Raw genomic sequence first — 16,069 nt, forward strand, 5'->3', positions numbered from 1 at the left:
AAAAATCTAAGGGCAACTCTGAAATCTTTTTATACCCCTTTCCAATCCTTTGGAGTTTTTATTCTTTAAATCACAGCATCTTGTTTCAAGTGCCCATTGATCCCCCCCCCCCCCCAGTTTATCTTTACTGATGCATCTGTTGAGAAGGAGGTCCTAAAAAGGGACTCCTCGTGCATTCTCTGATCGGAAGTGATGGGAACGCCGAGTCACGCACAAATCTGTGAATGAACTGCACGGCAACAGGAGCATCAGGGCAGCGAACACCAAATTACCCACCCAGACATTTTTTTAAAAGACCTTAAAGAACGAGACAATTTGGTTAGAGAAGCTACAGAATTAGTCACCCAATCTGGAGTAAGATGCTCTCGTCTCAGTCTTTAAGGTTCTCAGATAGCCGGCGTCTGGCAGCAACGCGGTAAACCGCCGCTTGCCACACTAAATCTTCAGGGGATGAAGGTTTAACTGTGAAACTTGCAGGGTGGCGATTACTGCCAGACAGCTGGCAAAGACAAAAAAAAAACCAAAAAAAAAAAAAACCAGACAGCTGCCAAATGTCTGCAGTTCGATCGCCGTCCTCTCAGCCATGCTTCACTCAATTTGGATTATTTTTATTGTATAAATACAGCTCCCCCCTCCCCTTAAAGATTCTCAAATCAGATGCGCAAGTTATTCATGGGACGAAGAACTGAGAGAACAGGGATCTGAGTTCTAACCAATGAGAAGCAGGAATAATCAGATCATCGTCAGACTTTGGAAATGAGCTGAAATTAAAAAGGAGTTCTACTTCTCAATGATCAGAACCTTCAAAAAGCATCTCACCAGGACAAAGGGAACCTCTTTGGCAAGAAGATTCAAGCCGAACAAAAATATTCAGAGAACCTTCACGCAAATAAAAGGTTATGCTGCTTATAAATACCCCCAAACCCTAAAATATAAAGCAATAAAGGGCAAAGAAATGAACCAGAAACTCAGCAGGCCAGGGTGCCCCAAACATTTTTGTAATCCATCATGCCCATCCCCCTCAATGCCAATTTATCCATGTTTCTGCACGACGATTCCCTTCTCCCACCTGGGCATTGTGAGCGTGTAAAAAATAAAATAAAATAAAAAATAAAGCCATCCAGTTAGAGAAGCTGGCTGAAACCACCTCTGTTAAGTGCAACCCAACCTGCTCAGGTCAATGCGAGTGAAGTTTCTTTGGTTAGCCTGTTTTTAGAAAGCCGGCTAACTTGCAAAGCACAGAGGATTACTTCCTGCTACATTTTTAGGTCAGATGGTTTCACTTTGATGCTTTCGGCCAACATTCTTTGAAAGGGGGACAACAAATCAGCTTCTGCCCAACATCAGGGTTTTTACGTAGCTGTGCTTCAACATAAAAATCAATGTAACAGCTAATACCTCGCCCCAGAAAAGAAATTAACTGCCAATTTAGCTGCACTGCAGCAAGTAGTACGACTACGTGATAGATTATTATTTTCTCTTTAAACACCAGCGTTCACTTTCACTGAAAATAAGTCTCAAGAGTCAGTTTCACAAGTCAAGGCTGGTGACAAAGACTTAATCAAAATGCACAAGCTTCAGAAAGCCATCTGTCTTAACACTTGTTAACACTGGTAGCAGGAGGAGGAGGGCAACCATTTTAAACACCAAGTGCATCTTCGACACCTGCCTTCAAATTCTGGAGATGCTAAAAAGTTTGTGATAACTGTCTCCAAACAAACATTTCATGAACAAGATCATTTCAATGTTTTTTTTGCAATTTCTAAAATTATAAATAAACTCGCAGGCCAAAGATGCAGAACAAACAAACTGGCAGTTAAAGAAAAGGTCTCCAGTGCTAACAAGAGAGAAGGGGCGGGCGGCTTCCCAGTTCCTCAGCCAGCCTGTTGCACTTGTTTAAAACAATCATAAAAGGAAGGTATATACACAAGGTGTAAGGTGCACCCCACGCGTCGGCTGCACGTCTTGCAGAATTAGGTGTGGCCATCCATAGGAGGGTGAAACACAGGACAAGGAAAAGCGCTCTCTCCAAATAAACTCCACGTTGACAGGAATCCTCATGACTTGGTGTTGCTTTGCTGCGTTTTTCTGTTTTTTTTAGTGTTTCTAGTCTGAAGACAGAGGAAAGAGTCTGGGTCTCTGAGAAGCATGCGCTTCTTCACAAGCGACTAGAAAGTCTGGCCATCTCTTGGAGAAAAAAAAAAAAAAAAAAAAACAACATTTCCAGCATTTCTGTCCATGGAAAATCCAAGTTTGTCCTCATGTACCAGCCAGACTCTGGTTCAGCTAAGCCAGTGAGAAAGAATTCAGACCAGCCTCCCTCCATATGATCTCCATTGCTTACAAATGAATGACCCAACCAAAACAAGTTATGAATTCACCTTTTTGGTCAGACATTAAATCAGTTAAATTCTCAATTAGGTGAACGTGAGCGTGTGACATGAAGTGAGCTAAATGGTGGATAATGAAGGGTTATTACTTTAGAACGAGTTGAACTGCTTGTTAAGGCACTTGATACAAATTGGTTAAAACTTTGAAAATAAAACGTGGAGAATGGAGGGTGTTGTCTCAGGGCCTGTTGGTGCTGGCTTTGTGTCAGTGATGGATATGGATCATCTGTGCACTGATATTTTCAACTTGGTCCCATGCTTTCCCCCCAGTGCTTATGTCTTCAGAACTTTGTGATGCAACGCAGGGCCTTAAATAAAAGGCAGATGAGTTCTTCCAAAAAGTGTCCATCAAAATACACATTCCTAATGGTGGCATCCAAAAAAAAGACAAACTGTACATTTAAAAAAAAAAAAAAAAAGTCCAAGATGGTTGGGTTGAAGGGAGGGGAGAAAAAAAAAAAAAAAAAAAAAAAGCATACAAAGGGGAGTGGAGGATGGACTGATCTGTAGAGAAATGAAAAGGAAAGTAAGTTACTCATTTGTTACTCTTGCACATCTACATTCCAGGTGTCAACAGGCAGATGATTGAGACAAAAACGGCACACGCACGCTGACTCAATGTACCAGCAATGAAATTCAGACTAACTTGACATTTTTACCACTGCTGGTTAACGCTGCATTACTAAGTTGACATGTCACAGCTTTATGTCATGGCCTGTAAACAGCCGGTAAACATAACATGTTCATAACAGTTCATTCCTTGTCAGATCAGATCGCCATTGGCACATAACCAATACAAACTAATTGTGACCCTAGGAAAAAAAAAAAAAAAAAAAACAGCCACAGAAATCCCTCCTGCAGCTGGTAGGGATGGATATTCTGCTCTAAATGTTTGATCTGCTATTAGCATGAACTGGAATAGCAGGTCTGACACCATTAAAAACAAGTTTTTATGAATGAGTTATGGTCCGAATCTTTACAGAGCCTGATTCTACCATTTTAAAAGAGGATTTTCCAAAGCAAATGTTCTCTAAAGAACAAAAGTTCAGGCAAGAATAGTAAGAAGTTATTAGATTTTGTTTAGAAAATTCCAGGGCTCTTTCCCGGGATCTCAATTTCCAGTCCTCGAGGGCTACAACCTGGCAGGCTTTCATCATTACTCTGCTTTGGTCTGAAGTTTGAGGCCCCAGGTCCACTTATTTAAACGTATAATGAAAAAATACATTTAAAAAAAGTCACAATGGCTGCTAACCCCTCCGTTAATCCTAAAAGTTTCTTACCAAAATAAAAATGCATGTATGCACATTAAGTGTGTACTCACTGGCTCATGGTTTGACTTCTTCGCCACTCTCACTGTGGTACTCTGCCACATATAAGCTTTTGTCAATGATGCCAGGGATGGGCTTTATCTCTGTTCCAAGCTGCTCCTCGATCCCTTTAAGGTTGAAGCGATCATCATATGTAATTAAGTTAATGGCTAGACCGAGGTGTCCAAAGCGTCCTGCCAATCAAGGAAGAAAGGGGTTTCAGTAACTGGATTGTAGATTGAAATTAAAACAAAAACACTAAACACATTTGTGAGAAAATAATCACAAGTTAGAGGTAATAAAACCGATGTAGAAATGTAAATTAAAAACAGTTTGAGGCTCTTACCAGATCTACCAATGCGATGAAGGTACGTTTCTCCCAGCTTGGGGAAATCAAAGTTGATCACAACATTCACAGCTTGAATGTCAATTCCTCTTGTGAAGAGGTCTGGAGGGGACAAAGACAACAGTCACATATTAAAAGAAGCTGTAGTAAAGGCTGCAAATAAAGCCAGAAGCCACCAATTATAAACAAATTGGACCGAATTCTAGTAAGAAAAAAAAAAAAAAAGCCCCCCCTGAAATGACCGACATGAACTGGCACCATGAGAACTAAGCTGAACTGAATTATCTTAAGCATGGAAGATGAGGAAGACTCCTCCATCTCTCTGTGCTTTAATAAGCTGACAAGAAGAACAAATACCCTCACTTACCAGTGCACACAAGATTCCGGCACAGGCCATTTCTGAAGTCATGGAACACGCGGTTGCGATGCTCCTAAAGAACAAAACTGATGTTAGATTCCAGATTCCCTGATGTGTGAGATCCATGACATTGTGCTCTGCTTTGTCACTGTTTAAATTAAACCTTAGCTTGAAAGAAAAACACATGCAGAGAGTCGCATTAAAGGAGTGCAAGAGTTGTTTCTGCTGTTTTTACAGGTGTAAGCAGCTTCAGTTCGCATCAGGACACAGAAACATAACGGCAGTATAAACTTTATCAGCACATTAAGTGTTGAGACATGCATATCTACACAATGCACTGCTTTAAGGAGCATCTAAAGCAACTGCAGCATCTGCCGTTGCATGCATAAACTGCCATCTGGGTTTTGTTTTTAAATGTTTTTCTTGGGCAGTACGCCAGCTGACCTGTCTCATCTTGGCATGAATGTAGAAACACGAATAACCAAGCTGGGAGATCTTCTTGGCAAGAAGCTCAACTCTCTGAGAGGAGTTGCAGAAGATTATAGACTGGTTGATCTGGAGCTGGAAAAAGAAATTTAGGGAAAAACAAGTTTAGAAAATTTTAAATTGAGGTGGGAGCTTTTTTTCCATTTATCCCTCCATAGACTGAAAACCATAGACTAAATAAAAAGATGGATGGAGCCTCCGTGACGTCACCACCCATAGGTTTCTGAAGAGCTGAATTGAAGCTCGGTGGGCGGTTCCTACCATCGCCATCTTGGTAGGGGCATCTTGCCCGGAAAATATAAATATGGGCAAAGAGGTGAATGATTGACGTTGAGCGAAGTCTGAGCTGCCTGTGGCTAAGAGCTGACCCAGAGATAACAGGAACTAACCTGCTAACGGAGGTAAGCGGGCTTAAGCCAAGTCACGTTAACCGGCTAAAAGCCGCGGTTGTTCTACATTCTTACTGGAAGTGGGAGATCGGGTACCTGTCAATCAAAAGGACACGCCCCTAAATATGTTCACTTTTAAACGGGCGAGTTAAAATAATTCCTCCCCCCCAACAGTTGTCATGAAAGTAAACCTGATCTATTAAAATTAATTGTTGAACCAGGCTGTAAACATGTTTATTTCTGCTGTGAAGTTGGTCTTTTTAACATGGGAGTCTATGGGGATTTGCTCTGTTTTGGAGCCCCTAGTGGATGAAGGGGAAACTGCAGTTTTATGCACTTCCTTATAGGCTTTGCTTTTAACCACCAGAGGCTCCATCCACCTTTCATATAAGGTCTATGCTTAAAACCCACATTTCATAAACACTCACAACAACAGCATGAAAATAAGTTGGCTTTTGGACGATTGTTCAGACAACTGATCCAATTTAGAAAGTAAGTGCAGACTAACAACGCTTACCCTGGAAAATAAGGTGTTAAGGCAATGAACCTTTTGCCTTTCGGTTACATAAGCATAATACTGAGTCACGCCCTTCAGTGTAAGCTCTTCCATTAGGTTGATCTCATACGGTTTCTGCAAGTGTGCATTCTGCACGAGAAAGAAAACAATCAGGTGACTCCTACAGGTCTTCAAAGTACATGTGTTTAGTATCTTAAGGCAAATGAAACATTTGGGGAAACAATTTTACCATAAACTTCTGCACGCTGAGAGGGAAGGTTGCAGAGTAAAGCAAAATCTGCCTCTGTTTGGGCAGGAAGCCCAGCATCTCCTCCATCATGACCACAAAGTCCTGAGACAGGAGTTTGTCAGCCTTTAGACACAAAGAGGAAGAGGCCATTTTGAATAGTTTCCACAGCTGTTCAAATATTCATGCAACACACATTTAGAAAAAGCAGCATAGCCTGAAAAGAATGAGGAAGAAATTATTTAACTCACTTCATCCAAAACAATCATCTGCACTTGATTGACTTTGGCCACTCCTTTCTTGATGAGGTCTAAAATCCTCCCAGGAGTGGCAATAACCACATGTACTGTAAAAACAGACAAAATCACACTGTTCAACTAAATATAGCCCAGATTAAGACACCGGAACCAACCAACCTCAGACTGGCTGAAAGCACACATCCACACGGAGCTGTACTGCAGAGGTGGCAATTCCTGGTCCAGAAAGTAAAAGTCTTGCCATGTTTTTGGATCTACCTGTATATTTAGAACAGGTGTTTTCACTAAAAGGCTCGTTTACCTGGCAAATATACTCTGCTCATTAAATTCAGCTCGTTTGGCGACTGGTCGGAGCAGCTGCCGGACAGGCCACCTCTGCATTACTGCCAATCACTATAATATACATTTCACTGACATTTTCCTATATCTGCACTTGTTTAACGCATTTCAGATCAGCCGCTTTTTTCCCTCTAAAGCACAAAAAACAGTGAATTATATAGTTTTGATGATTTACTTTTATGTGCTAATTATTCACAAAATAATTGATCATCCAAGCAGGATGATTTAAAGTCAGAGTTTGAACATTTATATGCACGTTGTTGATGCAGCACTTCAGGCAAGAATGAACAGTTAAAGCACCATCATCGTCGTTGGGGATACAATTCATGTGAGTTGCAAAGATTACCCGTTTCATCAAGTCTCATGATGTCATCCCGAAGGTTGGTTCCACCTGTGGTTGCCATTACTTTCACTCCACCCATGTGTTTGCTGACCTGGATACATATTTGGCTTACTTGCAGTGCCAGTTCTCTGGTGGGCACTATGACCAAAGCTGGAAGACAGGAAAACTTGTTCAAAAACAACCCGAACCAAGGTTTACTCCTAGTCTGACCGCAAATAAAGTAGAAACTGCACAGCGTTACGAAACAGAAAATGTGTGTACACTGGAAATTGATATAAGGACTCCAGACAGTACTATTTGCAACATGAGAATGAATTATAAGAAATAGATTAGTCTTTTCAATCTTTTATCTGGCTATCTGTGTGTGTATTGTATTAGATGGTCTAATTTTATTCTCTTTACTCTATATATGTTGAAACTTTGCAATTTCCCAGTTTGTGCTTCTAACTGAAGATTTATCACTAGAACCATATTTTAGTGCATTAAGACAATTAGGATGTTTAATTTGAAGTAACCTCAGATGTCCTACAACAGAGCACCCCCCACCACCTCCAAAAGCATGCAAAATAGTTTTACAAAATCACACGGTTTTCTTGTCAAAACAAAATCTGCTTTAACATATTAAAATGACTTCTGTGGGAAATTAAACCCTCAGGACTAATTTGAGACATTTTCTACAGTGCAACCATTTTGGTAGGATACACACTTTCATGTCTGTATCCAAACAACACTGAAAAAAAGTTCAGATTTGTCTAAATAGATAGTTTCATAAAACACTGAGTCCATTTAGGTGTCAAAGTTAGTCGGGGAATAATTGTAATCTAATGTCACTCATCTACATGGAGTTATGAAATGTAACAAAACGGCATTTCCCCTGATCCACAGCCTTAAATCGTGCAATTAAATGCGTGGCTGTGTGTGTGTGCTCAGATCTCTCCAAACTTCAGTTTGCAAGTTGGGCGACATCATCGGAAAAGGTGACTTATAACGGTTTAAGATTGATATTGAATCATTTAAATTATATCCTAATTGAGTGATTTATTAAAACCCGGCCTTGTCTGCATACTTGTTAAGATGGCAACTGTGTCCACAGCAACGTTGCAGGGTAAATTGCGACATTTTCCCAAATTTGCCTTCAGAAGCAGCAGAAGCGTGCGGGTCATTCAGAACAAAAACGGTGCAAAATATGGCAGATTTATCTTAATAGTTTTGGTCAACATCAGTTTTTTGTTAGTTTAGAAGCCAAATCAAAACCCAATATATTTCACAGCTTTAATCTAGAAACATGATGTGCTGTGTGTCATTTGACACAGACTGGTTCTTTCAAATCAGGCTATTCTTTGACACAGGAAGCTTGCAGAAAGGATTTTCACCATCATGAGTTCCTGAACAGATGCACCAAATGCTGCTGTTGCAATTCTTCTTGAAGTGTCTGAACCCTGGTAAATCATGCTGCAGCACCACCAACATTAAACACTTTAAAATTAATCTTGTTCCAGTTCTGGGTTTACTGACGACATATTTTCCATTTTAAAAGGTGATAATCTGAGGCTGAGAGGTAATTTTCTCTTAACTAAACACATAAGCAGCTGCACGTTAGCTATGGATCCAACACTGTTCCACCCAGCTGGCCCTAAATCTTTACACAACCATGTCAACAATATTGGCTTCAACAAACTCACCTTGTATAGAGTCCTTCTTCAGGTCAATGCGTTCAAGTAAGGGAATGAGGTAGGCTCCACTCTTCCCTGTGCCATTCTTGGCTCTGGCCAAAATATCCCTTCCTGACAGTGCAATGGGAATGCTTTCCTCCTGCAGACAAAACCATTATAACCCATCAATAATCTACATGTAATACCCTGTCGTCACACAACACTTTAAGATTCAACTTGGAGATTTGTCATGGATAAATCTAAGCAGAGAGGAAAATAAGTTTATTCTTAAGTCCAATTATTTTGCCCCTCTACATGTTGCTGCACTGTTGGTCCCGACTCTTCTCCTCTCTCTCTCCCGACACAAGACAAACATACATGTATTCAGACAGTGGGGTGAAACTTGGACTTAAGTTTTCACCAACCAAAGTCTGAATTGTGACACGCAGTTAAACAGTCATCTCTAGGGGAGCTAAACTTGTGTCTGATCTGTTTGGAAGACTGTCAATATTTTGACCAATTTATAGGATCTGAGACAAGTGAGTTCATCAACATGGCTAAAGACTTTATTTCCACATAATTTCACTGCAAACTTAATGTTGACAAGTTATTTCTGTCTGGACCTTCAAAACACACACGGACATGCACCAGAGTCATGTCTCTAGCAAGGCTAAAAATAGCTTAACTTCAAGTGCAAGGGCTCCCTTTTTTTCTTCATTTGTTATATCACTGAAGTCTGACCAATCCCACTCTGAAGCTGTAGACATTTCAGATCTAAACATAAATTCCCACAAGAACTGCTGAAGATTCAAAACAGACACTAGAATAAGACACAGGGAGCTAAAATCTATGACCATTTTGAAGATGAGCCAAGTAAGAACATTACGAAGCAGCATGTGATGCAGTTTCACCTTTGCAATGACAAAAAAAAAACTTCTGAAGCAGAGAAAAGATTTGCAATACCATAACTGCTTTACAGTCAAGTATTTCATGATAAAATGCAAGTAATTTATAGAGCACAATGACACTTAACAGGGAAAAAGCATCAAATCAAAGATATGTCTGAAAGTACCTGAATAGGAGATGGCTTTTCCCAGCCCATTTCAAAGATCCCCATTAGTAGCTCTCTCTTTAGGCAATAATCTTCAAATTCATTGCCTTTAGTTGCAGTCACATCCTGCAATTGAAGAACAGAAAAAGAAAAAAAATTACCTTATGTATTCTTTATTTTCTATTCTACAATGATTTAGCAGACGCTTTTATCTAAAGCAACTTAAACTGTTTTTTCATATGTATTGTAAAAATAAACAAGCATTTGGCTGTTGATAATAATGATCTTGTACGCACCGAAGTTTTCATCCTCATGTCTTTTGGGGGCAATTTCAAATTTTTCTTCCAGTCATCTCCAGGCCTGTGGAAGATAAAGTTCTTACATATGTATATTCTTTTTAACAAAACTTTATTGAAACAACAAAAACATACAAATTATATATGCAATATTGAGCAAAACAGTTATGTCAATACAGATAAGACAAACAAGGTTATACACAAAAAATAATTAGAATTCAGGTTGAAGTAAAAACCAAAACATGAGAGGGTACAATTTTATGACAAAATATAAAGTATAAGTTATGAAAAGGAGGGATCTACACAATTAGAAATCTTTTCATAAAAATTGAGAAGCCTCATATTCTTCATATTGCTTTAAAGGAGTTTTAGAGATTTAAAAAGCGAGTAAATTTCTAATTGGAATAAGGACACAGCAGTAGTTGTTTGAGGAATCTTTGTTTAAATCTTGAATAAAACATTTTGCTTGTAATATGAAATAGTTAACTACATGTTCAAGAGGTTTATTGTTGGTGTTTTCATAATAGAAAATTATATCGATTAGTTTAAAGGAATACACAAGATTCAGGTGATTAATTAGGTGACTTGAGAACAGTTAAACATTTTGTTTTCTCACAACCAAATTAAATGTGTTACAGTTTCATCTTCTGCCTCACATTAGGAGCATTTCTTAGTTATATTCAAATATTTGGAGATCACAGCATTAACTGGGTAAATATTATGAAGGATCTTAAAATGAATTTCTTTAGATTTGTTGGAACTGCAGTATTTATCAGGGAGAAGCCAAGCTTTATAAAATTTTATAAAGCTCTTATAAGCAAATACAACATCTTGGTGATGCCATCACACACATTAAGCCAATGTTGGTAGTTTTCATTTGACAAGAACTTACTTGATGACAGCATTTGTTGTTGGGGCTGGCTGGGAATTCCCATTGATTGTGCCTTTCATCTGGTTCAACTGCGGCTGAGGACCTCCTCCACCTCCTCCGGGAGCTCCAGCTGGCCTCACAGAGCCTCTCAGCTGGCCATTCTGGTTGGACATGGCCAAAATCACTGGGTTCTCTGTCCTGGTGGTGCTCATGTCTATCTAGCTTCACTACTGTGTTCCAATAGCTATGAAACTTAACAGTCTCCAGATGAAGTGAGTCCACTCGCTTGGGACCACTTAAAAGTCAAGTGTGTTTCCCTTACCCTTTAAACTTTAGTCATTAACAAAGGGAAAATACTAAATCTGTTCTTTCTCAATATGTTAGAGCATCAAGTGTCAAGAAAAAATCCTCTTTATGAGAACTTTATAAGACTTCTAAGCATAGAAATTTCGCATCAGGTTAATCTGCCAGTGTTATCTGGAAACCTCTCCACCAGGATGGCTGAGCTAGCTTTCAAGTGTTAGCCGACTAGCCAGCTAGCCATCTTGTTAGCTTCACGCAGCCTCTGTGTCCTTTTAAGTCTGTCCAACCCTGAAACATATACAAACAAAAGTTAGAATTTGCTTATTCAACCAAAACACATACCGTACAATTAAATAGGAAATGCACTGTGATTTAATTTGTGACACTTTAATATTAGCATTTTGCTAATAAAACGCAGGAACAGCGGCTAGCTGGCCTGGAGTCAAATGTTAGCCGACATTACGGGACTTTTTTCCCCCTTTAACTGCGGTAAAAATAAAAATATTGATTCAATAACGTCGGCGTAATAGATAAATGACACGACTTTTGGTAGACAAATGTATGACCTGACCAAATATGTACTTTATTACTTGTTTAGTTTAAAAAACAAACCTCGATGGAAAGTAGGCTAAACGCGGTTAGCATTCGATGCTAAAGCTACATGCTAATTACGTTCGGTTTCGGTAAATTAACTTTGCAGAGTTCATGAATACTTCGTGTTTTCTCCGTCTCACATTAGAGGTGTTAATTATCCGAGGTTACTCTGAAAATATATTAGCTTTAGCTATATTCCAGTATATAAAACAGGCTGAATCGGCCCTTTAGCGGAAGCTGTGCGAGGTCTTTTATCGAGCTAACGATGGCGAATTAACATTCAGCAATTAGTTGTAAAACTCGCAGCTAAATAATAACATACACGACAAAGACACATCCATGTAATTTAGTCTATTCGGTGTCAGTCATTTACCTTGAATTACTAAGAAATAAGCTGTTCCGTTCGCAGTATTTGTGCGGTGTACTCAGTATTTAGCTGACTACGAAAGAGTCTTGTCAAACGACCATTCAAGATGGCTTCCAGTCGTATTTAAACCCGCCCCATCAACAAATCAGCTGATTCAATTTCAAATCAGCGTCTCAAATAAAGTCACCTCACAAAGTAATCCTGTCATACATTAAGTCTGAAATTACTTTATATATTCATCTGCTGACAATAACTTACATAAATTGCAAGTTGCACAGAATAAAGCAGCGAGGATTGTATTAGGTTGTCCATGCAGAGCTAATGTAACTTTAATGCACACAATAATTTGGCATGGTTATTGAAATGAAATGAAATGAAAATACTTTATTAATCCTCAAAGGAAAATTCAATATTGTAGTAATTAACTTGAGGAGGTCTTGTTCCAGATGCTGATGGCTGCTGGCAGGAATGATCTTCTGTATCTTTCAGTCTTACATCGGACCTGAAGAAGCCTCTCACTGAACACACTTTGTTGTTTCATCACTGTGTTGTGGAGAGGGTGTGAAGAATTCTCCATCATCTTCATCAGCTTGTGCAGCATTCTTCTTTGGACAATCAGCTCCAGCGGCTCCAAAGTTACTCCAAGCACAGAACCAGCTTTCTGGATCAGTTTGTTGATTCTCTTCAAGTCTCTGGTTCTGATGCTACTACCCCAGCAGATGCTGCAAAGCTGACTGCACTCTCCACAACAGACTTATAGAAGATATGCAACATCTTGGTGCAGATGTTAAAAGATCTCAGCTTCCTCGAGAAGTACAGTCTGCTCTGACCTTTTTTATAGATGTAGTCAGTGTTGCATTTCCAGTCCAGTTTGTTGTCCAGCTGAACTCCAAGATACTTGTATTCCTCCACCACCTCCACCTCCTCTCCCAGGATGGAAACAGTGCTTTGTTTATTCTTGTTCTTCCTGAAGTCAACAATCATCTCTTTTGTTTTGCTGGTATTTCATATGAGATGATTGTCACCATTAACTGTGAAATACAGATTGAAGCAGGGGCGCCGCCAGGAATTTTGGGCCCTATGAAAGACAATGGCATAGACCCCACCACTTCGCAAATTTTAGATTTTTGTTTGTGCTTCAATTGCTTCAAGCTGATTTTTAAAAAAGTGTTTCATGGGAAAAATAAAGATCCAGGGCTGTGTTTAACCTTTATGGGGCAAGTGACTATTTTTGATCACTTTGTTTCCTTTCATATTCAGCATGAAACTTTTTTTTTGTTAATGTAACAACAGAATGGAGGCCTTGGTTCATACCAGAAGGACAATTTCTAATTTGAAGCTATTTCTTATAAAGGGTAAAATCGCAGTGCATACATCTAACTAGGTTATTTTGATGTAAATGGTTTTTCAGTTTATCTGACTGCTGTATTTTATTACAACCTTTGAAAAAAATACTTATTAATTTTAATGAAGGTTAAGTGATTTTCTTATTTGTACATCTTTTTGGGCCCCTATCAAGTCGTGGGGCCCTTAGACTCTTCCTAACATTTCCACATATGGCGCCTCTGTATTGAAGTATTCCATATTATCATTTATTCATAATATTATAGTTACAAAAAGTCTTGGAGTGATTTACAGGAAATTGTCATATTTTTCTGATCAACACAGTTATTGCACGAGACATATAAGTGGGATGAGGTGTGCTCTGCCTCTAGGCAGAACACATCAGTTTCAGCAGCAGTGTTTTATCCAGCTCTGGATGCATGGGATGGATTGCCAGGATTTCTGTTCCTGGAAAATAATACAAACATTTTTCAAAAGAAACTTAAACTATTTTTGTTTACCATACAGACATGACAATGTTCTAGGGTAGATCATATTGAAGTATGTTTAGTTATTTTATTAGAACTATTTTGTGAATGATTAGTAATGATTTTTTTGTTGTTGTTTTTTTTCCTCTTATATTTATTTTTTCCTCTCTTTTTTATTGAGCTGTTGTATTCCATGTTTTGTTTGTATGTTTATGTGTGATTGTGGGTGTGCATGGTGTATAAAATTGTTTCTATAAATTGTAATGTAACATGGAGGAGACCCCAGGAAGAATAGCTACTGATATTTCAGTGGCTAATGGGGATCTTAATAAATGAAATGAAGTGTAACGAGTCTTCTTCGTGAGTAGAAGCAGTTAGAAGGCAGGTTTATGTTGATCTCACTGTAGCCTGTTTTAGTTTGTTGACAGATTCCTGGGTCTATTGAAAGCTGCAGATTCGCTTTTACAGCATGGGCAACATGTTTTTCTTGTCAGGGGAATGAGAAGCACTGGCACCTGCTTCTAAGTAAACAAATGAAATATATTTTGAATGTCTGACTCACTCTGATCACATGTGTGAAGAGTCTTCCTGCAAACGTCTTTTGTGCCAAATCACTGAAGCTGACTTCCATTTTCACATAACAGCAGCAATGCATGTCTTTAGGTTTCCTGTGTTTTTCTCTATACACCCAATTTCATATGTGGTACTGTAGTTTCACATCAACAACCCCAGCATACAGTAGTGTGTGAGAATTAGTAATCATTAAGGTTTCAAGGTTGCAAGCACATTTCCACCTGCTGTCAGGTGATCTGTGAGGGTTTGGGAGGAGAAAGCCACAATTAAAGGTTCACTACTGGCTTTTCTTGCTTGAATTTATCTGGTGAATTTCAGCTATGTTTCTGAAAAATGTCTAAAAACTTAAGCAAAAAGAATTTATTTTTCTAAAGAAGGAGGCCTGAAGAAGGCTCCAAGTGTTTCAGGTGAAGGTCTGTGAATGAAATAAAAGAAATATAATGTTAGTTATGAAAATGAGAACCTTTTTTTTTTTTTTAGGAATATCCTACTCTCTATTCCTTAAAATGCACATTTTGAAGTTTTCTACCTTCCACACCGCTGTGAGTTTATGATAACATCATTTTTGGCATTGTTCTCTCACTGCTTTGGTTTAAATTCTGAATCTCATTCTCTGAAAAACTAGAAGAAAAAAGTGTGAGCTTCAGAGTTTTAAACCAAAGCAGCAAGAGGACGGTGACACATCTGAAACTCTGAAAACATGAGGGTGAAAACAGCATGGGTCGTTGGTAATCAGAGGTTTGAAACTGCAAAAACAAGAAGCATTTTTGCACCCAGATCTCACAATAAAATGATGTTTGTAGAAGATTTGAACATTTCAAAACTCAAGCTTCAAATGTTTTATGCGAACTAATGTGGTAGGACAACAATGCCATATTTGAAACTGAAAATGTCTACTTAAAAGCAACAAGGGTGGAAGAAGAGGTTTGAATCTCTGTTGGAGGCAGGGGGTCCTTTGGGGATGGGGGGTTATGCTGTGGTCCCCGGGGTATCTGTTTTGGGTGCTGAGGTGGGTGCGGGCTTGCATTGCCTCAAACAAACAAACACAGTTATGTTACAGGGCCATACTACGCTCCAACCTGTGTCAACCCCCCTAGTCTGCCTCTGATCTATGTGGGGGCCTGTTTGCCCTTATAGTCACTTATTGCTGTTCATTCCTGATATTTTGCTCCACATTTACTAACCTGCATGCTGATCCAGCCATCATGTCGTCCAGTGGGGTGATCACCAGCTACAGTTCATGCTTTACTTGTTGTGTGTTTGTTGTTCTGCTGAACATTTTTGTCTTTCTTCCTCGGCTTATCTGTTTTATAAGTTCTCCTCATATTAGTTGTTTTTCTTTTCTTGGAGATGTTGCAGGTGTTCTGTTTCCTTCCAGGTGTAGCAGCTGGTTGTCTGGTTTTCTCTGCTTAGACTGAATGCCTCTCATGCTGTTGATTTCTGTCTGTCTATCTGGTGTCTCCTTGTCCTCGTTTTCTCTGTCTCTTCTTTGGTTGTGAGGTTTGAATCTGTGAAAATGTGAGGCTGAAACTCTGCAATATGCACGTTGCACTTATGAAAAATAAAAATTTAAGTCCAGTAGGATTGTAATCC

General features: G+C 39.1%; 1 protein-coding gene across 1 annotated transcript; it reads right to left on the reverse strand.

Moving 5' to 3' along the window:
- Positions 1–88: 88 nt before the first annotated feature.
- Positions 89–12,181, reverse strand: ddx6 (DEAD (Asp-Glu-Ala-Asp) box helicase 6). The gene is made up of 14 exons (XM_079246239.1): positions 12,099–12,181; positions 10,850–11,419; positions 9,958–10,021; positions 9,683–9,787; positions 8,641–8,770; positions 6,962–7,108; positions 6,271–6,365; positions 6,023–6,145; positions 5,794–5,922; positions 4,846–4,962; positions 4,411–4,474; positions 4,044–4,145; positions 3,712–3,891; positions 89–2,894 (listed from the first exon to the last, which is right to left on the reverse strand). The coding sequence occupies exons 2-13, from the start codon at positions 11,038–11,040 to the stop codon at positions 3,716–3,718; spliced, it is 1,443 nt and encodes a 480-aa protein (XP_079102365.1). The 5' UTR covers positions 11,041–11,419; positions 12,099–12,181; the 3' UTR covers positions 89–2,894; positions 3,712–3,715.
- Between the last annotated feature and the right edge of the window lie 3,888 nt (positions 12,182–16,069).

This window comes from Telmatherina bonti (assembly GCF_933228915.1).
Source record: "Telmatherina bonti genome assembly, chromosome: 9".
Classification (NCBI taxonomy): domain Eukaryota; kingdom Metazoa; phylum Chordata; class Actinopteri; order Atheriniformes; family Telmatherinidae; genus Telmatherina; species Telmatherina bonti.

What these genes read in the sequence shown, in the direction of transcription:
- ddx6 (XM_079246239.1), bottom strand. Translation starts at nt 11,040, where the DNA reads ATGAGCACCACCAGGACAGAGAACCCAGTGATTTTGGCCATGTCCAAC. An exon ending in CATGAGACTTGATGAAACGG is followed by an intron (nt 6,366 to 6,961) that starts GTAATCTTTGCA and finishes CTGTTTTTACAG; the next exon opens with TACATGTGGTTATTGCCACT. An exon ending in TTCATGCCAAGATGAGACAG is followed by an intron (nt 4,475 to 4,845) that starts GTCAGCTGGCGT and finishes TTTGTTCTTTAG; the next exon opens with GAGCATCGCAACCGCGTGTT.